Source organism: Bactrocera neohumeralis, chromosome 5 (assembly GCF_024586455.1).
Source record: "Bactrocera neohumeralis isolate Rockhampton chromosome 5, APGP_CSIRO_Bneo_wtdbg2-racon-allhic-juicebox.fasta_v2, whole genome shotgun sequence".
In the NCBI taxonomy this organism is placed as follows: Eukaryota; Metazoa; Arthropoda; class Insecta; order Diptera; family Tephritidae; genus Bactrocera; species Bactrocera neohumeralis.
Window position 1 is genome coordinate 40276560 of NC_065922.1, and position 25649 is coordinate 40302208.

General features: G+C 34.1%; 1 protein-coding gene and 1 long non-coding RNA gene across 19 annotated transcripts; one reads left to right on the top strand and one right to left on the bottom strand.

Moving 5' to 3' along the window:
* Nucleotides 1–692: 692 nt before the first annotated feature.
* Nucleotides 693–17647, bottom strand: LOC126759670 (DNA-binding protein Ewg). 11 transcript variants are annotated; one of them, XM_050474666.1, is made up of 8 exons: nucleotides 17550–17647; nucleotides 6226–7229; nucleotides 5952–6158; nucleotides 5395–5682; nucleotides 4936–5067; nucleotides 4724–4868; nucleotides 4458–4585; nucleotides 693–1176 (listed from the first exon to the last, which is right to left on the bottom strand). In XM_050474666.1, the coding sequence occupies exons 2-8, from the start codon at nucleotides 7000–7002 to the stop codon at nucleotides 979–981; spliced, it is 1875 nt and encodes a 624-aa protein (XP_050330623.1). In that variant the 5' UTR covers nucleotides 7003–7229; nucleotides 17550–17647; the 3' UTR covers nucleotides 693–978. The 11 variants fall into 11 exon arrangements, with proteins under 11 accessions (XP_050330623.1, XP_050330620.1, XP_050330622.1 ...); XM_050474663.1 differs by having other exon boundaries at nucleotides 6220–7229; XM_050474665.1 differs by lacking the exon at nucleotides 5395–5682.
* Nucleotides 17022–24186, top strand: LOC126759677 (uncharacterized). Of its 8 annotated transcripts, none has more exons than XR_007667048.1 (8): nucleotides 17022–17311; nucleotides 18359–18627; nucleotides 18683–19061; nucleotides 20214–20700; nucleotides 20757–21183; nucleotides 21258–21483; nucleotides 23133–23303; nucleotides 23370–24186. It is a non-coding gene; the product is annotated as an uncharacterized LOC126759677 (long non-coding RNA). The 8 variants fall into 8 exon arrangements; XR_007667045.1 differs by lacking the exon at nucleotides 17022–17311 and having other exon boundaries at nucleotides 17824–18627; nucleotides 20214–20266; nucleotides 20325–20700; XR_007667043.1 differs by lacking the exon at nucleotides 17022–17311 and having other exon boundaries at nucleotides 17824–18627; nucleotides 18683–18829; nucleotides 18995–19061.
* The last annotated feature ends 1463 nt before the right edge of the window (nucleotides 24187–25649 follow it).

The following is a 25649-nucleotide window of genomic DNA, read 5'->3' on the forward strand; positions in this document are numbered from 1 at the left end:
TGTTTGCGCTTATTACATATGTTTTTGGAGCTTTGGAAGACAACATATATTCATTTTTCGGGATTGGGCAGTTGGGAAGACAAATTTTTTTGGGGCTACGTCAAGTCTAAAGTCTACAGAAATAAGCCAGCAACTAGGAAGTTATTTACAAGAGGTCTTAGTTGGAATATCATAAATGTTTCAGTTATTCACTATTTAAATAAATATTGCGAAATAAATACATCTAAGTATATTTTTTGAAACGCCTGGGATAATTTTATGATGAAAAATAACTTTTTCAAAGCTTTTAATTTGATGTATAGAAAGTAACCCGCAACTGTCTACACACTTATGTAGGTATATATATGGTTTTATGCGTATTTATGTATGTATGTGTGTTTTGTACAAATGTATGTGAAATTTAACACACAGGATTTCTTTGTGCTACTAGTTTTTCAAATATATATAATTACTTTTTTGGCATTATAAATTATGCAAATTAATTATAATAAATTTTGAAATCAAAAAACAAACTGAAATAAACAACAGGTCTGGTAAAAAACGAATTTTACTGCACCATGATGAACATAATGAGCATTCCAATAGTATATCTATTCAATAAAATATTTATAAAAAAAATTGTCACGTTTTCGAAAACTTTTCTTGGCTTATTGGTTTAGCTACAGTGTTTCACAAAGTTCAAAGTGAGCAACAACATTTTTTGTGTAAAAAATATTAAAAAAAAAAAAAAAATATTAACATAATATGGTGTTGTGTACAAATAGTTTAATACTACCGCTCAGGTACATTTAATTCTCTTATACATATGTATGTGTATACCAAATATAACCAAAAAGAATCGCCTCAAAAGCATACAATAACAAAATAAAATGCTTGAAAACACCTACCACAATGCAAATAAACGTACGGAATAAACATATAATTTAGACATAAAAGATGGACTACTTATTTTATCAGCACTTTTTGTTGATAAATAACTTATTGCTCCATTATTATTGTGTCCTCAGCCTTGACATTTCCCCCGGTGATTGCCTCCATTGCCTTGCTAAGGAGTGTTGCGTCTTTGAGGCTGACAACTTGCAGCACTTGCGGCTCTGTACCGGGCGCACCCTGTATCAGCATCTGCTGCATGCCTGGCGAAACAGTTATGGTCTCCAATTGATCGCCATTTTCCACCTAGAAAAGAAGTCGAAAAGTTTCAATGTAGCATGAAGAAATTATAGTAGAGTTTATATACAAGGTTCCCAAATACATAATAAGAAATACATACAATTTCAGGTTTGAAATTTGTTGTGAAAGTGTAAATGAATACCAACTGGAATAAACAAAAGATTTAAATAAATAATTCAAACTAGAAAAGAAAAAACTTACTCTGCTCTTGCAACAAAAAATAAAGAATGAAATAATTGTCGCTGTTTACATTTCAAATCAAATATATTGGTATTAACTATATATTTACAAAAATCAAAACAAAAAAATATTTATAATATGGTTACAATAATTACAAACAAGTCGAACTAAATATAAATATGTAGATATGTGTATGTGTAAATATTCAACCGGAGGTATTTATAGCTACATTGCAAGTATATCCAAAAGTTTACTAAAAAAAAACAATAATCGCATGTAAAACACATACATAAGTAAATTAAATGAAAAGTCGAACAAATTTGCTATTCTAAATAAATGTGTCATTATGTGTGCTCGAATCGTACACGGATTTAGAGTCGCACATGATGGCAACAAAATAAATATTAATATATACAATTGCACTTATTCTAGGCCGTTTACATTGCAATTAGGCGACAAGCAGGGTTGCGATTTGTTTTATTCAAAAATTTGGTTTAGGTAAATAAAAATAAAATTAAAAATTGAAGTTTTAATTTTTAATCCCAAAAATTTGGCTTAAAAATTTATTTTTTTTAATCCCAAATTTAGTTTTTAATTTTTAATTCCAAACATAATGAATTAAAACTTGAGAACACATTTTTTATTTTAAAAATTTAAGTTAGAAATATTTTTTGTTTCTTTAAATTAAAAGCTGCAGTGAAAAGGGATAAAACTGGAAAGATTTGCGTATTTCTAACTGAAATTAATATTTCTGGCTGAAAACCTTTAATTAAAAGAAATAAACAAAATTAATACTTCTAACTAAAACGCTTCAATTAAAAGAAATTAAACATAAATAAGACAGAAAGAGGGTTGAACTATGTTGACATTTTATTAAAAAGCTTTCCTTTTCAAAAAATTTAAAAAACGGTAGAACTCAAAGCACGCAAGCGCGAAAAATGTCAATTCTGAAACAATTTATTTTTTAATTTTTTATTTAATGTTTGGAACTATTTTTTCTTTTCAATCCCATATTTAATTTTTAATCCGATTTTTGGGATTTTTTAATCCAATTTTTTTTAATTTTTAATTTAATGCTTGAGTTTATTTTTTTTTTATTTTCAATCCGTTATTTGATTTTTAAACCGATTTTTGGGATTATTTATGTGCTTCAGGATTATAAAAATAATTAATTCAAGTGGTAATTTAATAATTTTTAAGGCTTTATTTGCAACCCTGCCGCAAGACACCCGACTTAAATTTCCAGTTATGCACGTCATTTCGAAATTTGTAATTTATAACAATTTTAAAAACAATCTGTACTCCGATATCATCATTGACTATTTGAAATTGTTGCCAATCTAATCGGCCTAATATTTCCTAACATATGAGATGCTGTAAAACGATTAAAATATGTTATATTTATGTATATATACATAAGTATGTAAAATACAACAATCAACTAAAGATTTTATATTTGGTTTTGTTTCGCATTAGCAAGTGGGCTCATTGACGATCAATTCGTGATTTAAAATTAATATTAGTACATATTTAAGCTAGGAACATTTCTAATTACTTATTTCAATGTGGGTTCGTTACATCAACTTTGGTTATCAATTACAAATCATACGATAAATGTACAAAAAAAAATCTTAAAATATACATATGTTTTTGCTTTTGTGTATATGCTTGTGTATACATTGCATAATAATAGAATAAAGCTAAAACGTGAAAAAAATCGATAAAATATCGATTATGCAAAGTGACTGCATAATTGTAAACAAACAATAAAATAATTAATGTGAATTAAACTATGCAGCAAATAAAAATATTACTAACAAATAAAGTTTAACAACAATGGCAAGTATGTTTCACAAACATTTACGAATTAGAAACGAATTAAGGCGCTTCTAGAGTTTTCTTATATGATTCCAAGTAAAGCTTCATTTCCAAAGCGCAACTCTCACTACGTTCAAATCTTTAAAGGCACTTGGTGGTTCACTACACATCCTCCATTAATCATTGGGTATTATTGAGGGAGTTTACAACTCCCCAAACATAAACTTATTTGAATGTGCTTTTACTCAGCGTTTGCGATTTGTTAATTATGTATGTATGTTGACTAGAAACAAAAACACCGTTGTGAGATTGTAAATTGTGGATTACTTTGGCTAAGTTTTAAATCAACGCGATATGTACACATACATAAGCACCTATGTATGTGTATAGAAATATATAATAATAATTTGTATTATGAATTTCTACGCGATCCTTTAGTTTTCTACGTTTTCAGTTTTAATAATTTTCCCTGGCATGCCTACTCCTAACATATTTATATTTGCCTCTGAGCCTCTACCATCACCAGCACCACCATCGTCTTCATCATTGATCACATTATCATTGACGTGCGAACCGTTAGCCTGGCCATCCACATCATCGTCTACAAAACTTATATTGCCCTGAAGTAGGGTTTCGGCTGCACACCTCTCCAGTTTAACGGGTGGCGCTTTGCCAATAGTTTGTTTGCGCCGTTTATGTGCACCCCTTTTGCCCGTCGTTTTTGTGGTAGTTGCATTCGCACCACTTGCACCAGCTCCTGTTTCAGCGCTGGTCGAACCGTTAGAACTTGCACTGCTGGTGGCCGCAGGCACTCCGGCGGTGGCCACCATAATTGGCAGCGACAACGGCACTACCGCAGGAGCATTGGCTAAGTTCCCGAACTTATTGTTGTTATTCGTGTTTAATGAGTTGTTATTGTTTATGGTTGCGAAGCTAGCGGTATTAATGAATATTTTCGCTGCGCTGGGAATGGCTTGCAATTGTTGTTGCCTCTGTTGATGGTGCTGGCTGTGGTCGGCGCGGCTAATTTGACTAGATGTATTATTACTTAAATTACACTGATTAAATATTTGGCAATTCGTAGCATTATTATTGGCTAAATTTGTTTGGCTTTCATTCGCTGTCGAAGGCAAGGCTGAAGTTGGCGCTGTTGCAATTAGTCGGGCGCCCAGCCCACCTGGTGCTGCTGTTAAGGTATAACATTGAAAATGGTTTCTACTATTGTTGGTAATGTTGTTGGTATTGTGGCTGTTGCTTCTACTATTACTACTATTGGGACGAGAATCTACCTGCATCGGTGTGATGCACACTGTGCCGTCACCGTTCGTGTGGATCTGTTGTATGTTGGCCATCATGGACTGGTACATGGATGCGGAGACCGGTACTGTTATCATGTTGCTCACCGAAACAGGATAACCTGCAAAATATAGCGTTTTAATAATGATATAAGATGTGCATATATACTGATATTGAAGAAGGATTGAAAATTAAGTAAATATTTTCACAAAAAAATTTAAGTGGTGCACTCTCTGATAAATCTAAATAAGTTTCTTACCCTGTCCATCTTCAGCAGTTATATAAATTTGACCATCTTGAGCTACAGTCGCCTCTGTCAAGTCCACAGTCATATTTTCATGACCATTGACATCGCCCAAACTTTGCACAGTCTGTATAGTAGCACCACCCTCGCCTTGATGCAGCTACATAACAAACAATTGAGTCAAAAAAATGTCGAAAAACAGTTTTCAATTAAAAATTTACACTTACGGTGGCTACACCTTGCACCTGCGCCGTTGTGCCATCGGGTAACGTGATTATAGGGTTATTCGGGTCCACTTGAATCAGAGACACTGTGCCGTCAGCATTTTGTATTGTCGATAGCACCGTTTGTGTGGTATACTGAAAATAGGGATGAAAACAAAATATATCTGATTATTTGTAATAATTATTTGCATCTCATCAAATATATGTAAATTAAATGCAAATAATAAAAGTAATAAGCAAAGCAACGCAACCAAAAATAATTGAAAATCGTAAACATGCTTAGTAAGCAATCAGAAATATACATACAAACAAATCAATTGTTAAATTTTGCAAAAAAAATAAAATAAAAAAATATGCGTTTGTAAAAATCATATTGAAGAAATCAATCAAATACGGTGAACATAAGCGCACAACATCAAAAATTGTATTTGTAGAAATTGCTACTTCATTGTTAGTACGAACATCAACATCGCCCAAAGTCAGCGGCTCGATGCAAACCTGCGCGTTTGCAATACTCTGTGCGGCAGCGGCATTGGCCTGTTGCTGTACCTGTGACGCCTGACTAGCCGTTTGTACCGGTGCTGTGCAAATTTCGATCTTAGTCGAGGCTGGAAGCGTTGCGGTGGTTGTTATGTGTTGGTTGTTGGTGCTTTGGATAATCGTAGGCACAGCGTTGCCTTGTGCTTGAGCGTTGGCCGTGTGCGTAGAGATAACTGTGCCGGCGCTGTTGATCTTTACGACATTCACTTGCTATGGGAGCATCGATTGATTGTGCATTAGTCGGGGTTCAGTTTAGTTTTTCATAAAAAGATGAACATTTAGTGTTCGCAGTAGGAACAGTTTAACTATTGTATATTCAACTATAACTAGATATGAACTTACACCGTAGAAATATATATTTTACATACATACAAGTACTACATAATTTTACTATAGTATTTCACATAAGTCTCTTTGATATTTTGATATTTTTTTATTTGAATTCTTAGTCAAATCAGTAATATAATAACGCCACTTACGTTTGTTGTATTTGTTGAGGCATTAGCAACCGTCTGTATAGTTGTTGATGTTGTCGTGGGTTCGTGCTCATCCATCTCATCGTCCTCCTCGCCTTCCAGCATTTCAATCTTGTCTTCATCGTCGGCAAAAGTTGGCAATAAATCCTCTCTTCCATGGTATTTGTAACAATTGATGACGATTTTTCGCAGAGCATGAGTCCAGCTGATCTGTAGGTAAAAGAGTATTATAATTCATGATGTCTATTTAGTATACGATGGGATGACGCACTCTCACCTTCTGCTTGTCATCTTCGGAGCGCGCGTCCATGCGTACATTTGCCCAAGGCAGCTCTTTGGGCCACCAAGGCGGTCGAGTAGATTCACGTCCCCAACCAGGCTTACCGCGACCGGTCGAGTATTTCAACATGAGCGGAATGAACGCGCGCAGCTGAGCCTGTGTCATTTTCTCAACTGGTGTTGGTATGCCATCAATAATCAAGGGTGGTAGCTCAAAAAGTGAGGGATCGTCTTGCGGTGGCGGCGGCGCTTGCTGTGCGAGTGCATTTTCCAACTCATCCATTACAATGTTCTTCAGGTTTCGCACCACATCCTCCAACGGTTTGGCACCAAAAACTTTGTAACTGGTATTTGGCTTACCGGGTGTAGCCACCAGCACCACGGCCTGTTTGCCCACACGCCCGGTAAACTCATAAATTATACCGCGCAGTTTTCGCAATAAACGATTTTGTTGTCGTTTACGCACCGATGGATTCGTCTCGAACGAGTGTGCGCGTTTTCGTTTTTTCGACGATGCAATCGCCGCTGCAGCAGCCACACCCACTGGTCCGGCTGCGGCCAATTGGTTGGCCACATCATCTTGCACCGTTATATGTGCCAGATCGGCGTCATCGTAAATACTATCATCACTGTTTATCAAATCATCGTCGTCGTCATCTGAGGCCATGCTAAGTTGACCATCATCCAGCATTTCGATTTTGTATGTTTTGGTCGTCTGTTGGGTAGCGTTGATACTGCCAGTGCTGGTGCCGGTTGAAACGGTGGTCACATTCATTTTATACTTTGTTTTTGTCGATTTCTTATTTAACCAGTTACTGGATTACTTTAAAATTCTTACAGTTATACTTAATTTATAGCTATTTTAATTTACTGGGCTCCCGGCCCTATCTTTGGTTAGGTTTCCACTGTTTCACAGAGCGACTATACGTGGAGTGACATTTGTATGTCATACCCGCAGTAAGGAATCGCGGTTTAAATTATTTCTTCAAGGACGTGCTGGATCTAAAAATAATTGAAAAAGTTAGAGATGATAGCAATCAGGAGTTCCATAAAATATATACATATGCTAATATTTAACGTAAACAGGAGGAGCTGTTAGTAAGAGCTAAGCTCAGACGAAGTCGAAATTTTAGAAATTATAATTAACCGAAATCATTCTTTTTGCTGCCGACTCATAATATGCAAAGTGAAATGTTCGCTTTTATAGGGTATAAAATCATATCAGGAGTTGGCTCTTAATTTTGTTTATATTTCGTCTGAAGTAGGCGTGGTCATGGTTCGATTAAGCGATTTTTCAAACTGCGCTAATGGCATGATAATGCAAAGTTTCAAATTTAACCCAAAAAAAACTTGAACTGATTATTAAGCCTAATATATCTGTTCCACTATCTTATTTGCAGTTTCAGAGAGTTGTCGTACAAATATATCTTAAGGTAAATATTTACTCAGCCGCTGCGATGTTGTAATCGCAATTACCTGATTGGATTGCGCTGTTAGTTTCGGCATGGACCTATTTGCAGTATCCGCATGCCTAGAAACTTATCATTTGGTCAGTCACGTCTCAACTCAATTTGTCTCTTCATTTGGCTATACCCAATTCCATATTTACAGTGTTTTAGTATTCTTTTCTCCTACATATCTACTTAAAATTTAAACGGATGGAAATATAGTACTCAATCAGTCGCTTTCAAACTTCTCTCACGGTGGGTCGCTACTTTATATGTGTATATGTATGTATATCACTCGTACCAGCATATGTAATTTTGCTAGCTGAGCGGTGCGCAAGTTAAAGGTGGCGAAAATGCGCTGATATCTCATTTATCGTGGCAAATATTTCTGATTACGTTTCAAAATACACCGGACTAGAAACAAGCAGTGCTGCTTGTCGGCAAATACGTAGATGTACTTAATACAGTGTGCCACTAAAGTCATAATACAGCAGATGATTTAATTTTTATATATAAAATACCCAATTTTTTATTACTTAAAAGGACGCGCATCCAAAACCTATTTTCACAACAAAAAAAAATTGGGTTGTTTAATAAACATCAAAGAAAAAACCTCAAGTGTCCAAAAAGTAGATCCCAAAGCTTGAGTTTGCCAAAAAATATAAAAATATACAGATGAGTTTTGGCGCCAAGAATAATAACCAACGAATCTAAATAAAAAAAAGGTCGGCAAAAATTCCTCCTCGCGGCTGTTGACCGAAGGAAGCAAGCAAGTTGGCAGCTTTACAGGAGGGATGGAAGAAAATTAAAGAAAGGAATTTGGAACAATTAATTTCACCAATGTCTAGACGACTTAACGAGCTTATCAATGTAAATACAACTTGAAAACTGTTATCCAACTAAAAATTAAAATTAAAATGATACTTGATAATTTAAGAAAATAAAGAATCATAACTTTGCGTAATCGAGTTTGGTAATTATTTAAGTTTTTTCTATAATTTTTTTTTTATATTTTTATTATTATTTTTGTTATAATGTTTTTTATAATTTTTTTATTTTTTTTTATATTTTTTTTTATTTAAAAATTTTTTTTTATTATTATTTTTTTCACATTTTTTTTACTTCTTTTTATAATTTTTTTTAAATAAACTATACCCACGCGAAAATAGATATTTATATTATATTTTCATTAACATTGATGCTGAGAAAATCATGTGACAGTTTTTTTTATTGTGAAGTTAATAAAACAAACTGTGTATTTTACATAAGAATTAAAAAGCACCTGCTATACCATGACTTAAATGGCACACTATACATACGTAATTACATATATGTATGTACATATGTACATACATATGTATGTATATGGGTGTACATACATACATACATATGTTCTGTTTCAGCTATGCGCAAGCTTTAGGCTTAATATACGCATATGTAAATAAATATGTAATGTCCATATATGCAAGGTGTAAGTAATTTGTAGTTGTTTCAAATATGTATATACATAAATGCTTATATACAAGTATGTATGTATATACATACATATGTACATACAAACAAGTATCATAGATAAGAGAATGAGGTCAATGCTCAGTGTGAGGAGCTTCATTATATAAACATTTGCGCTTGCGTGAATCGCCCGTAAAAGTAACAACAACAACAAATAATACAAAAACATAAACAATTTATAACAAATGCAACACTTTGCATAACATGCGTACATACATATGTATGTAAATATATAAAAAATATGTATGAATGTACATATGTGAGCAGAACTTTATAAGCTTTCATGTTCATGTTCATTAAAACATATGCTTTTTACATTCGGATTGTAAATTTATAGAAATCTGTTTTTAGATTCATATTAATACGAGTATATATGTACATATGTAGATATGTATGTATTTCTTAAGCTACAATAAAATCGAAAAATAGTTGGAACAAAACAAAGCAAAAACCGAATGAAACAAACACTATAAAGTTAAATACATACATACAATCATACATACATACTTAAGTATATTTATACATACGCGCCAGTCTATTTTATTTTAGCAACGAACACTGGCAGCCACAATAAGCTGCTTGACTTTGTAAAAATTGTGAATTTAAAAATAGTGGCATTTCGTTTCACAAATTTATTAAATGTGCTTTTGAACTGCGCACAAAGTCATTTCACTATTGTTTTAACATTTCACACAAATCTTTAACGCAAACGCACTAGCGTGACAACCGAATTTCAAAGACTTCCACACAACGACGAACCACCCCACAGACTGAGCGACGGCGCATACAAGCGCACAAAACCAACTGGAAAAGGTGGAAAAATCAATATTGCCATGCGTCAGCATAGAACTCAGTCGGTCGCGCTCTCACCGCACGGCTGCTGTCTCTGCTGCTGACGACTCCGTACGGTATGAAATGTTTGTAGTGTAGCAGCGCTGTCAGCGACTACTTGTATTCTACCACCCACCCCATTTTAGCAACCCTCACAACATAAGGCGATGGCGCATGCACTGCACCCTTAAGGCACTCGTGCGGCTGACCGCTCCGTTCCATCCACTCCCGCTGGGTGTCACATGTGCTTTAAGCTTGCGCGACGCGTTGCTCGGTGGTAGGTGAGAATCACACACACATGCACATGTCGGTGTGTATGTGTGCTGCGGTTACAAGTGCCTTATGAGCGAGGCATGCAGCAATTATTCTCTGGACACGAGCCAAATGTAGATACATACATGCATGTATAGTATACTGGAGAGTAATCAAAATGGGCTTATGCAACTTGCACGGCACACGAAGGTCCACACTTACATATCAACATACATATGTACATATATTGAGGCAGACACATGGCCAGTAGCTACAATATGCACATTGCGCAAAAGCTATGCCAGAAACTCTTCCAGCCAATTAATACGGTCTGCGCCGAATACTGAGCTATTATATTAGAATATTTTCGTTTTTGTGATATTTTTGTATGCTGTTTCTTTAATTTACGTCAAGAATTGTTCAGTAGTTTCTATTTTAAGACATCTGAAACGATTTAAATGAAATATTTAGCAGTTGTGAGAACGTTAGTCTCTTTGTGCTTGCTGCTTTTGACTTGCACTGCTCATGTGCGCCGCTCCTGGTATTCTTTTTGAAAATTGTAAACAAAAAACATCTCAAACATGCTCCCATGCAATACAAACATACGGAACTTAACTACATACGTACATACGTACATTTTTACAAGCAAGAAACGAACGGGCGACAGGGCATGTGGAGAGCGTCTCCCACAGCGCCAACGCACTGCCTGACGCAGAGCTATTCAAACGGCTAAGTATCTAGCCCACTCGCCGGAAAAATAATTTAAATATGTGCATATGCATGTATACCTATGTATGTGTGTGTGTGTGTGCGTATGGCTGATTTTTATTTAGACGCGTTTTTATGCTTATTTGTAGATTGGTGCGTATGTGTGTATGGATGTGTTCATTTATGAGCACCGAAAAAGTGAAGTAACCACGCGCAGACGAAAAATCAATATCTAGAACACTTGCAGCGCAGCGAGGCACAGAGTCTTACAGCGCCGGTCGAGTCAGCGTTGGTGCGAGCTCTACGGCGCATGGGTTTCAGGGTGAATGACTCAATTGCACTCACTTGGCCACGGACACACACGGCAGAGGCAGAGGCTTGTGTGTTTATTGGTGCGCCGTTTTCCTGCCGCCACCAATTTTTGGCTGACACAGCGCAGCACTGCATGCGTTTGCGTGGCGCGGTTGAGGTTGAAGTTGTTTTCGACATAAAATATCAAATGCACACGCATATGTACACATGTCGTGCATTGCACTACCTTGCGTGTGGAATTTCCAATTGGAAAACTGTACTGGACTGAGAGCGACTTTCTTCCACCAGCTAGCATTCCTTGATAAGGGGGTAAACATTTGAGGCTGTGTAGCTACCCTTCAAAACTCATGGATATCGTACATGCACATACATATGTATATGTACATATCTACATACATATGTTTGCATACACACATACGAAAATATGATGAATATGTATAAAAATATAAATAAAATATATAATTTTTACAAATTCTAAGTCATGAAAATCTTAAATAAAAATCGATTTACAAAAAAAGTTCAATATTAACGAAAAAATAGTATTGTCAGTGATAAATATTATTGTTGTTGCGAAAAAAATATTCTTCAAATATTTTTAACAGAATGCTGTCGAGTTACATTCGCCATACGTAGACCCGATTGTGGCGGGTACTTTAATTATACGTTTCTTTTGATTATATTTTCATATTTAAATTGCTGCTTTTTGGTTATGCCAATTTTTGTTTTTAATTTACGGATTTATTTTAAAAACAAAAAGTTTTAAATACACGAATGTTAATTTTTCTCTGTTAAAAGCCCAAAATAGATATAGAGATATACAGTTTTTTCGCTGAGAAGGAACGATTTTATTCCAAACTTTGGGCACTTATTGCATAACTTTGAAGAATAGCTTGTATTCCGTGGTTTTATATATTTTTACCAGTGTACCAAACTTTTTCTTTCTACAATTTCATTTCAATGGAATGAAAGCCACGAAATCTTCATTGTATATCTCTGCATGTGAGTATGTACATACGTAAGTAACCTTGTTTGCTTGAAAAGCGCTGTCACAAGGGTAGCTTTCTCTCTCTGTTTCACCCTCTCACTGGAAAAATTTTCTACCCCTGTCTAAATCTAACTGGAAATAGAAGAATCACAAAAGAACTACATACACTCATACAAAAGACATCTATATCAATAGTTAATACTCCAATAAGCAAATACTTGATATCAAATAAGAATTTTTTGGATGTACTTTTATATGCATTTGTATGTTGTATGTATGTATATGATAATATCAGTTTGCAAATAGAATTTCTTGTCTAAATTCAAACTAATAAGAAAAGTATCAACTTTGCACAAATTTTTCAGAGTTTGTTCAGAAAGAAAATGATTGCAGCTTTCAATTATATTTTTTGCTCTAAGCCACGAGGGACCTGAAAAAAGGCCCTTTATAAAATATAGATTATATTAAAAAGTGTACGAGTATAACTAATATTGGATGTGGTATATTTCTGACCAAAATCTGACAATTGCCAATTCGTCGATCATGAAAACCAGCGTGGGAATCGCGCTTTATAAAAGTTGTAAAGAGTAGGATTTGGTGGAAGGTATCCTTAGATTTCTAAAAAAAGTACTTAGGCACACATCTAAATCTATATTATATAATAAAAATAACAGAGATCGGATAATAGCTGACGGGCTGAGGCGAAGCAAGTCAACTTTTTTTTTGCAAAAATTTTCTTTTGTAATTTCAAGCTGATTCAAGAAAATTTTTTATATCTGTCTTCTGAACATTTTACAGCATACATATTTCAAACGTACTACATCGATGCCTTTAAAACTTTGTACACTATATCTCTACTTATTTTACCAGGTAACGCAGAAGATTCATTTTCAAAATTTATAAGAATTTTTATCTTATAATAAAAAATTCTCTAAACTTTTCCTCAAAAGGCGCTATTTTCCCTTCAAAGGGAATTATTCGGCAAAACTATTAGCTAACGAATGAACCTTGATTTTTTGATTGTGGCTGATCCAATGTTAAGTTGTGAGGGGCACTGCAATCCTATGTTTCTCCTAGACACATTCGAATTGCCGAATTATTAAATACTTCTTTGTGAACAATTTATACAACACTCCTCGATTGAAATGGAAGCATGCGCGTTTTCTCGATTTAACTAGACCACCCCCACCGCCTCAAAACAAGACTCGCACTCCAAAAAAACTACAAGTACAAATAAGAGTATAAAATAAATAGAAATATGCAATTTAAGTATGTAATAATAAAGACTCTGATTACAATTTAAAGATGGGCCATGGAATAACTATCGTAAATTGCAAATGTAATGCCAGCTTGGACTACCATTGGACTACCATTTATGCTACTACAAAAACATCAGAGTACTCAGTGAAGCACAAATGAATTTATTTATGTACAATTTGACTAGTGACATACATAAATATGTATTTGTTTGTTTGTACATATAGATGGCCTATTTAGAAAGCTTTTCAAGGTCATGAAAATTGCTTGTATCTAAGATACAATTTTATGAATTTCGTTTGTAGGAAATTTTTTGGTCAGATTGTAACTTTTTATTTAATATAAATATACATATGTATATTTCAACTCATCCGTGGGTTGTAGTAATTGTTTATTTTCAGTTGGGCCACCGCTTTCCAAAAATCCAGTTCTTTGAAATGTTATTTTATTGCTAAACAATAAATACTTTTTCTAAATTAGTCCCTTAGTTTGGCATAACTTGTGGTAATTAGCAGTGACCAAAAAATGTATAAAGAATTAAAGTGTTAAAATCGTGATTTTTAATGGATTTAACAAACATGAATGTATTTAGTAAAAACAATGAATGTACATACATATGTACATACTCACAACTAATAGTTTTAAAGTTCAGTCAAATTAAGACTGCACAATAGGTGTTTTTATATTGCGCCTTCCAAACATCTGCAATGACGTCTAAAGTAAACTAAAACAGCAGTGCTTCTACAATTTAAATTATAAAACTGCTGTAGAATTAATCTCATTGTTTTTAATAAAAATAAATTAATTAAACGAACTAATAAAAGTTGAATTTTTTTTTGAAAAATCGATATAAAAAAAAGGGTTCACATATTTTGACTTTAAATTTATTGTATTAATAGTTCTATAAATCAGAATGTCAATGTAAAAAACAACAATAATATGTCAGACAAAAGAATTCGATGTTTTGTTTGAAAAACTTTTTTTATTTACTCTAGTATTTTGTTGGAGACCTTTTCTGCAAAATCACTTCCTTGCAGTGTTTTCTCTTTGTACGAACAATGGGGATATATTGGTCAAGGGTATTTTGCTCCATTCGTCCTTTAGAGTTTGCCACAATATAGCCTTATTAGAATGTTTTGTCGCTGCAACATTCTCTTTTAAAAGTCCTAAATAGATTATCAATGGGGACAAGCAATTGATGCGGTCCATTGCAAGCCAGTCCTTAACGGCCTTAGAGCAGTGCCTTAGGTTACACTACTAAAACAATACAACCTAAGTAAAACATCGGCGAAATTTCCATTTAAATGTTCTGATAAAATGTCTCTGTGAATACTGTCCGTCATTTTGCTTCAACATGTACATGTGGTCCTACCTCGAATGGAGTGGACCACCACCATGCCATGACTGATGATACAACAAATTTACAGATTATTTTGTATATCGTAAGTTTAATTCTTGTAATGGTGTTCGCCTGGCATTGGGTCTGCCATCATTTCAAAAGACATTAAACTGGCAAACGATAGCCTTCGTTTGATATTCTTGTGTGATACGCTCCGTTTGCGTAGTCCAATTGGCCTAATTAAGGAGTTTTCCTGCAATCTACGGCGGACATTTCTATTCAGATAGATGTACCCCTTGCTTATGCTCCATTTTTGCTCTACTTTCACGTTATGTCAAAAAAAGGATCCACCTGGCTCATCCGCCTGTTGTATTTCTCGATTTTTTCAGGACAAATTTTCAATGATCTTATGTTTCCGAAAATATTGCAAAGCATTTTTACCCTTCCCCAAGAAAAATATAAATATTCCGTTATTACCGCAATAATTTTATACTTTTGGTCACAATCCCATATAATTTTTCATTCAGATGGTGCTGAGCTTTTATGACTGCATATTTTTTAGAAAACTTCAAAAAAAGTTTTTAAATTAGTGAAGACAATACCCGGCTGCGATTTAGAATAGCATCCCCCGATTTCAGGGTTAAAATGGGTATGTAAGGATATGGAATTAAAGTTATTATTGCACTATTTAATATAAAATAAATGGTTAGAAACGAATTAGTGAAGTGTTAGTGGATATAAATGTTAAAAAAAATAACTATAAAATTCATTATAAATTGGAGAAACACGCATTTTAAATAGTTGAATTTTTGAACTTTATATACGGCAACTATATATATACATATGTATATATTTTCTTAATCTGGAGGATCTCCTCTATCCATACATACCCATTTTAACCCAGAAATCGGGGGATGCTATTCTAAAATGTACCCCAATACCCTATTAACTTTCTTAATTTTTATACCCTGAACAGGGTATATTAAGTTTGTCACGAAGTTTGTAACACCCAGAAGGAAGCGTCGGAGACCCTATAAAGTATATATATAAATGATCAGTATGTTGAGCTGAGTCGATTTAGCCATGTCCGTCTGTCTGTCCGTCCGTTTGTCTGTATATATACGAACTAGTCCCTCAGGTTTTAAGATATCCTTTTGAATTTTTGCCTACGTCATTTTCTCTTCAAGAAGCTGCTCATTTGTCGGAACGGCCGATATCGGACCACTTTAACATATAGCTGCCATATAAACTGAACGATCGGAATCAAGTTCTTGTATGGAAAACTTTCACATTTGACAACGTATCTTCACGAAATTTGGTATGAGTTATTGTTTGTAAAAATAATGTAATATCTGAAGAAATTGTTCAGATCGGCTTACTATAGCATATAGCTGCCATACAAACTGAATGATCGGAATCAAGTTCTCGTATGGAAAACTTTCACATTTGACAAGATATATTTACGAAATTTGGTGTAAATTATTTTCTAAGGCACCAATGTAATCTGTGAAGGGTATATTAGCTTCGGTGCAGCCGAAGTTAACGTTTTTTCTTGTTTTTGCTTTCGTTTATCGTTGCAAAGCGAAATAATTTTAATTTTTTCACCAACCAAATTAGTTATTTCTCTGAATATGTTCTTAACTAATTCGACGCAGATAACAGAACCTTTTTCAATATCATTAGAAATGAAAAACTACTTGCATGATTTTATATTCTGAAACGTGATTTTGCCATGCACTGCGTTAATTATGTGAGCATAAGTGTACTTATGGTGTATCAGATATACTATTAATTTCCTACAGGGTATTAGTTACACCAATATAATCGTACGTATATTTGCTGTACATATTTCCTCACATTGACACTTGATAAGCACACGCAGATGTGTAGAAATATTTATATACTACATATTATTATATATAAATTTACTATACGTACTAATTTTTTTTATCAAATTTATTTCAATTTTAAACTAGACTATAAAGTTTATCGTTGAGCCATGCATTATTACTACGAGCATAATTTTTCGAATGCAAATACATAAATATTTATATATATTAACATGTATGTAATTAATTGTGAGTCTTCATTGAGCATGCATGAATTCCGGACATTCGCAGAAGCGCCAAGCGGTGCCGCGCCGGACCAAACATAAAACACAGCGCACCTAGAGCAACGCGGATAGCGCTCTATGGCAGTCTTAGAATAACAGTCACAACAATAGCAACGACCACTAAATATACTTAACAATAACTATTATAAATGCTGACACGGTGTAAATTGTTAAAATTTCTGTGCAAACAACAACAAACGTGTGCGAACCCAGCGTCCACTAAGCATAACAAAATTGGAATACACAACAAGTGCATCGGTTATCTAACCAGAAAAATATACTACCGCACCGCGCTGTGTTTGTGCTTTGGACGAAGCCTGTCGAACTGTATGCTCAAGCATCCCTGACAATTCGTGCCCATACAGAATTTTTTCAATCACCAAAAACACAAACGGCATAATATTCATTACTTCTATTAATCACAAACAGCAATTTTTAAACATATTAATTTATATACATATACTTAAATGTATATGTGTAGTTTTGCTCCCTTTTTCCGTGGGAGCAGAGCAAACTCAATGGGGAAAATCGAAACGTCTATCACGTCTGCGTGCAATATACGCACCTGCGTGTAATTTTGTTGACAATATTTCGTAGGTTTATTCATCATATTACACTTCAAATCACTGTACTGCACTTCTCTCACATTGTACTCAATATATTGAGTAATTTTGGCACAAATTGCAAATTATTTCAACGTTTTCTACTAGAAAAATCAACATTTCCGAGCAGATGAAAAACTATGTTCAGAAAATTATCCGAAGACTCGACAATACGAACCCCACAAAAATACGCCACAGCGAGATGGGCGATTGGGGCTGTATTACATACAGTGTTGTTGTTGCAATTGTTGTTTGTGTATTTAAGATACTGCAGGGTGGTGGCGGGTGGCAGACACAGAATACAGAACGTATATACGAGCAGTGTGGCCCAATTTCGGCACACTATTGTCAGAATGAAAACAGAGTTGTGTTCTGAAATGCAAAAATATTACATTGTGAGATTATACAAATACTGTTTATACAATGCATATTATAGTAAATCTGAGTTGATTTAAGTAATATTACTGAATTTTTATTTTCCCGTACGTACAAAATGAAATTTTTTATTACTCATCTTCTTTGTCACCCGGTAGTTGATACCCGGTGACGCTACTAACAGGGCGTATTCACTTAATGTGCTTATAATTTCTTCAAACAAACTACACACATGAATTTAAATCATCGTTACCAATTCTGTTCCAATCTATTTACTTTATTGGCTGAAATGTAGCAATTTTGTGGTACTTTGAGAATGTCTACGAAGTTATAAATTTATAATCGTATATGTATATATATATCACATATACATATATAATATCAATATATACTTTAGCATTCGGTCAAGGAAGCAGTACTATCTTATAACCACTAGGAAATAAATTGTGCTAAAAATGATTAGGCATTATAGCCCTGACAGACGACAGCGCTAATATGCAATATCATGCATGTTAATTCAAGTTTGTAATGCACAAGAATTTCGTGCATTTAGCTGAATTTACCAAATTTGAGTAGGCAAGACTGCTCAAAAATGGCCGATTTTTGCTATTTCTTGACAGATGTCGCTAGAAGTCTGCTGCCTCCTTTACGTTTACAGCATCAGAGGTAACAGTTTTATATTGCTAATTAAACTTTGTGCAAGTATAATATGCATATTTAGATGGCAGAAAATTAACAACGCAAAGTTTGCTATCCGTTTTTCCAATATTCTTAACTTTTTCGCACACTTTTTATACCCTGAACAGGGTATATTAAGTTTGTCACGAAATTTGTAACACCCAGAAGGAAGCGTCTGAGACCCTATAAGGTATATATGTACATATATAAATGATCAGTATGTTGAGCTGAGTCGATTTAGTCATGTCCGTCTGTCTGTCTGTCCGTCCGTCTGTCTGTCTCTATATATACGAACTAGTCTCTTAGTTTTTAAGATATCGTTTTGAAATTTTGTAAACGTTATTTTTTCTTCCAGAAACTGCTCATTTATCGGAACTGCCGATATCGGACCACTGTAACTGAACGATCGGAGTCAAGTTCTGGTATGTATGGAAAACTTTCACATTTTACAATGTATCTTCACAAAAGTTGGCACAGGTTATTTTCTAAAGCAACAATGTTATCTCCGAAGAAATTGTTGAGATCGGTAAACTATAGCATATAGCTGCCATACAAACTGAACGATCGGAAAAAAGTTCTTGTATGGAAAACTTTTGCATTTGAAAAGATATATTCACGAAATTTGGTATAGATTATTTTCTAAAGCAACAATGTTATTTCCGAAGAAATTGTTGAGATCGAATAACTATAGCATATAGCTGCCATACAAACTGAACGACCGGAAAAAAGTTCTTGTATGGAAAACTTTTGCATTTGGCAAGATATATTCACGAAATTTTGTATAGATTATTTTCTAAAGCAACAATGTTATTTCCGAAAAAATTGTTCCGATCGGATTACTATAGCATATAGCTTCCGTATAAACTGAACATATAGTTACAAAAAGAAATGCACCTGTGAAGGGTATATCAGCTTCGGTGCAGCCGAAATTAACGTTTTTTCTTGTTTAATCTAAATTTTCTTCAAGCAAAAATTGCTGAGAGCCAGATCTGGCGAATACGGTGGAGTTTGTGATCGCATACACAAATATTGCTAAACGATTAGTCCAACAATATTCATTAATATTTTTAGATGGTCAAATTTTTTACGGTCATTCAAATTAATCATTTGGAAGTTCCCTACGTTCATCATCTTCGGTTGTCATATGCCTTTAAACACGAAAAAATTTTTATCGAAATACTTAAGGGGTAGTGGGTTTACGGGTTTCAAAATCTCGAATTTTTTTCTCATTAAATGCTACAATACCTCTATAATATTGTCCTATATTGTTTCAAATTGATCCGAGTAATAATTTCTGAGATACAGCCTTGAGAACTTGTGCACTCGAGGCTAGGCTAAGTGCGCCGTCTTTAAACGCGTTTTTCTCAAAACTGTGTTTGTTTGAGAACTGCTCAACCGATCTTCATGAAATTTTACAGGTCTTTCAGGTCAAGGATTTTTTCTGTTACAACTATCTGAAAAAATTAAAATTGATAATTTTTTTTAAAAATTGGTTTGCCTAGATTACAATTTTCAGTTTTTTTCCTTCGTCCAAGTTCTAAGTTAAAGTTTTAACACGTGTTTTTTCACTTCAGATGTTCCTATAAGGAGTGTACCTTCCAACGCGGACGCATCCGGAAATGGCGTCGTAATGACCGATTTTAAAATATCTTAAGTTCATCGAAATATAATAATATGTGTTACAGCTGTTACCAGTGCCGGCTCCAAAAATTCAAAATCGGAAAATGATAGTTCGTATATAAATTCATAGAGTCCATTGCTATCATAAACCAGAGCACGGGAAATAATTAATTCAAATTCAGAAGTATTTAGGGAGTAAAATCAGTATTAAAATATGTTGAAAGGAAAAACACTCTCAGAAAGGATTTCTGGATCCTCTACTGGCTGTAACTTAGCTTAGTGCTCAAATGCCACTGGAAGTGATAAACTCCAGCAAAAAAAGCAAAGAATCCACGCTGTTTTAAAAAGTTTCTGTGTTCCATTGAGTACAAGTAATCAAATTCCGTCTGGATGACGTCGGCTGTTATTAAAGAATGGCTTCAGAAATCATTCGTTCCGCAGGTACAAGTTTCTTTTGAATTTTGTCAAAACTTTTCTACAAACTAGTGTTTTTAAAGGAGAGAAACTTGCCAATTAAAGACCTATTAAAGACCTAATCGGCAACGCCCCTTTCATCTAGATGAAGCTGAACTGATATCGGGAAACCACCAAACGTTAATCATTCATCCGATGGATCAGAATGCAATAAAAATTACGAAGCTGCACTACAAAAACAGCCTTCTAGCTTCAGCAGCATCTACGAAATCTGATTTGCTCATTGACTGGAGAAGCTAACATTAAAAGCTGCAATAAATCTTTAGGAAGGTGCTTAAAGTCGTGCCATTGAAGAAACCCTAGCTAATTGCTGGAAGAATATTTTAAATTTTGCGGAAAACGATGATAATCCTGAAGATGGTATGCCATTGGCAGTTTTAAAAATGGGAAGCTGAACTTCGCTCCTTCATGAGCAACTCTATGAATCACCTTCACAGTTTAAATACTGAGGTTTGTTTGTGTTCGCAGAATTTCCCAAAGTTATACAAGTTATTACGAATTTTTTTTTTTATCAAACATTTTAGAATGAATGTACGTTAGCAACCCTTCGTGAATGGAGCAAAGACATTAAAGTAGATAGTGCGGACGACGATATTGAATCAGCGGACGAATCAGACGAAACTGCGTCTCAAAGACACCGGAGAAAATCAAACCAAATGAAGCAACTGAAAGCTATAAAGCGCTACAGTTGGCTAGTCATGAAGGCGTCGATCAAAACGATGTGTATTTCAATTATTAGAATAACAGAAAGTAAAAAAAAATACTGATTTTTTAAATAACAGTTTTCTAAAACCTACATTTCCTATCATATACTTTGAATTGAAATGTACAAACATACATACATACATATGTTTATTAACTTATCATTTTTGGGTATTCGAACACGTGTACATTTCGCAAATGTGACTGTCTTGCTTTTAATTTGTTCACGTTTTCGAGCGTGCGCTGTAATATTATTTTGGAAATTTGTAAATATTTCCTTTTTAAAACCATTCAATTCCACCTTATAACTTGAAAAAGTATCCTTTTTATATGATATTAAAATTTTTATATTAAAAAAATAATTTATCAACTTTTAATTCTGATTTTTGGATTCAAATTAAATTTTCAATTTTTATTTCCGAGTTTGCAATTAAAAATAAAATTTTAGAATTTTAACCCCACAATTGGAATTATTTTATTCTATATTTGAGTAAGTTTTTTGAGCAATTGTTATTGCATATCGTTCGAAAAATGGTGATTGCAGGATTGCCTTTTGAAGGCTGTAGCGCTGGATTTATTTGATCTATCTATGTATCTTAAAAAGGGGAAGAAATCTAGCTTAAAATTGATCGTTCATGGTTCCAATTCTGAAATAAAAATTTCCAATTTACAAAAAAAACCAATTAATATATGTGACCTGGTCTACGAAAAGGGAGCTAACGTGCGAAAACTAGTTTTCTGGGAAAAGCTGTTAAAAATAATCGTCAGTTTCTCGTTATCTCATTAATTGTTCTCCTTTTTTTGACACCTAAGCCCCCCTTCCGTAGACCAGGTCACATATACTCATTTTTTATACGAACATAAGTAAAAACCAAAATTTTAATTATAACTAGAACCTTAATTTAGATCGTTGAGATCACGGTCCACTACATTAGATCCTTTCCAACTTTATTCTTCCCCAAACAGAGTATATTACGCTTACCACAAAGTTTGCAACACTCAGAAGGAAACGTAGAAGGACATATAAAATACATATGTATATATAAATGATCAACGCGACGAGCTGAATCGATTTAGATCTGTCTGTATACCTCAGTTTGTGAGATATCGCTCTAAAATTTTGCACAGGTCCTTTCTCTGTAAAAATTCAGAAACGTCGATATCGGACCGATATAGCATATAGCTGTCATACAAACTGAACAATCAAATAATATAAATTCTAATATGGAAATCTTCCCTCTTCAGCTTTCGATTTCTTGATTCCTTTCTCGCCGCAAAAATCCTCTTACAAAGATTGAAAAATTGCTTCTTCAAGGCGAATAGAGCAAGATAAAAGCTTGTCAAAAAATTTTATTTTTTAAATTTTTCTATAAGCATAACCGGCATTCTTAAAATACTATATTCTGACTATACTGAAAGCATATTTTCATAACTTTTATTTCGTTAATATTTTTTCATTAAATTATTTATAATGTCGTAGTTTCTTATTGTCAATAATATCCTTAATAACACATTCGTACCACAAGAAATAAAAAATATACTTATACATTTACAATGCAACTAATAAATAAATAAAATATCACACTTTAGTCCTTCAGTTTTGCAAAAAATTTTCAATTTAATTATTATTCTCACTGTAATTGCCATATTAATGCACTTTTTTATAAAATAATGTTAAGGAATTTATTTATTTTCAGTTGTATTTCAACTACAAGGAAGCCCTTCACAAGGCAGCTAACAAGCGAACTCAGTTAGATTGCCATATGACGGACCGGCTTGTAATTTACTTGCAGTTTTTTAAGCACCTTGAACACTTCCTTTCAACTCCGACTTAAAAACACGAATGAGTATAAGCTGTTCCTTATATGGTGAGTTTTATAGAAAAAAATCCATTTCGAGACGGTTTAGTGATTCAATATGACTGTTAAACTTAGATTAAAAACTCTTTGCAGTGTTTGTTGTTCTAAAGGTCTATGTACAGAGGAGGCGGCGATTTATCAGCAAAACCACGCCTGCGCACTTTGCCGAAGTCTGGCTGTGTGCGCATTGGCTTATCGGCTAAGTGCTAACCACAAGCGCAGATGCTACGAATTCCCTCGGCGAATGCACACTTACATGTGTATGTATGCGCGAGTATAACTGTGCATACCAAGAAGTATGGATGATAAAATGGAGCTAAACGCTTTAAATCAAAACCTATAGAAATTATTCCAAATACGGTATATGTGTATTTATGTATGTAATTACAGAAACAATAAAGAATATATACTGATATCTTAAGGCTTAAGTCACATGCATTCACATTCCGCACATGTGTATGTATGTATGTATGCCCGCCAAAAAACCCTGTTACGCATACGGCCTGGAGCTTATCAAGAGTGCCCAACACAGAATTTAATAAAATTATACCTAAAAAGTTATACCTAAAAATAAAATGTACATATATACGATACATAATGTGGACATTTATGCGAATAATCTTGCATTTAAGATTGTTAGTTATAATTGGGGAACTCACAACCCGTCGTAAAGCATCGTAAAATCGTAAAATTATAAATTTTTACACTTGCTTAAAAAAATTGTTGTTGTATTTCATACGAAAATGAGTTTACACATTTATAATTCTCAATGCTATGTTTTCGAATCGTTATAACTTATAACTTTATGAGACTTGTGAAAACCCTAAATATTCTTTTACACTCCAAGTTAATAAATTTTGAAAAGTTAAAATACATATTTCTAGAACATCGATTCGTTTTTTTTTATACTATTGCAACTTCTTGCTAAATAGGTTGTTTGTATCACCTAAAACTAATCGAGGCAAGTATAGAGTTACATATACAGTGAAATTCCCCAATACGGATAGTCCTCATAACCGCACAGCTCGCATAACTGGACAGGTTTCATGAACACAACGTTTTCACTTTCTTTATATATCAAAATTACTTTTATATATCAATAACTCTTTTTAAGTATATCAAAATAACGTGTCACGTTGTTTGTCCGCGATGGACTGCTAAACTGCTGAACCGATTTTAGCAAAATTTAGCACACTTTGTCCAGTTCGAACCAACTTAGAAGATAGGATAGTTAAAACAATTCATAAATAAAGAATACAGTGAAAGTGGATGACTTATTATTCCGGCATCACCATTAAACATGCTTTGTTGTTGTTTATTAAATACAGTCTATTAAGCGGACAACTCTATTAATTGGACAGAAACGCTGGTAACCAGATGTATTTTATTTGTATGAACATATTCAAAATTAAACCTCAAGTACAATCTCTCGGATTCTTATACTGGCAAAAACGTTTTCGCCTTTATTCGTAAATAATATTTTCACTGCATTGAATAGTTTATTATATAATAATTAATAATATAAAATGTAAACCACAGCAACGCGTGCCCGGATCCCCTAATATTTTTATACAAAAGCAATTACTATAACCGGACATAAGTACTTTCCAATAACCGGACACAGACACTACTTTGGTAATATTTCGTTCAATTATCTCTGATAAACAGACGAGGTCTAATTAAATATGTCAAGAAAACTGCGTATAATTTATAGTTCCCGCTTTTCAAATTCTTATTAGTTTTTGATGTTTTACGACAATTTTTTTAAGAACAAAGGATGACAGCAAAGAAATTGTCTTACGCTGGTGCCGTCTGTTTCGCGGTGGCTGAAGGCAAACCAATGGTATAATTGTCATTTATTCACTCCTGGCTGACATTGGCACTTGTTTTTGTCACGCCGCCAAATGTGAACAACTCCCATAACCGTACAAAAACACTGCGTCGAAAGGTGTCCAGCTATGAGGAATTTCACTGTAAATAAATGATCAGAATGCCGATACGAGTTGGACACCGAGTGACTGTCTGTCTGTCCATCCGATAACTTGAGTAAGAATTACATGTGTTCCTTGGTGAGGACGAGTTCACGGCCACGCCCACAAAGCGGCCATAACTAAGCACTAATAGAAATGGGCATCTGGGGGCTATATATTTTAAAAAAGGGTGTGACCCCGTCCTCTAGAGCTTAAGGTCCAACATCCAAATTGTCTCAGGAAAAAACAATTGAGCACCGCAATCGACACTGTAAAATTTGTTGAAATCGGGTGATAACCCCGTCTACTCCCTATATAACGGTTCTCTTGAAAACTACTAAAAGCTTGAAAATCAATAAATTATCCAGATACATTAAATTTTATG

Coding starts and splice junctions, on each gene's coding strand:
- LOC126759670 (XM_050474656.1), bottom strand. CDS start 7,002: ATGAATGTGACCACCGTTTCAACCGGCACCAGCACTGGCAGTATCAAC. Junction 5,683..5,951: donor CCTCAACAAATACAACAAAC/GTAAGTGGCGTT, acceptor ATGCTCCCATAG/CAAGTGAATGTCGTAAAGAT. Junction 4,586..4,723: donor AACTGCTGAAGATGGACAGG/GTAAGAAACTTA, acceptor TATATTTTGCAG/GTTATCCTGTTTCGGTGAGC.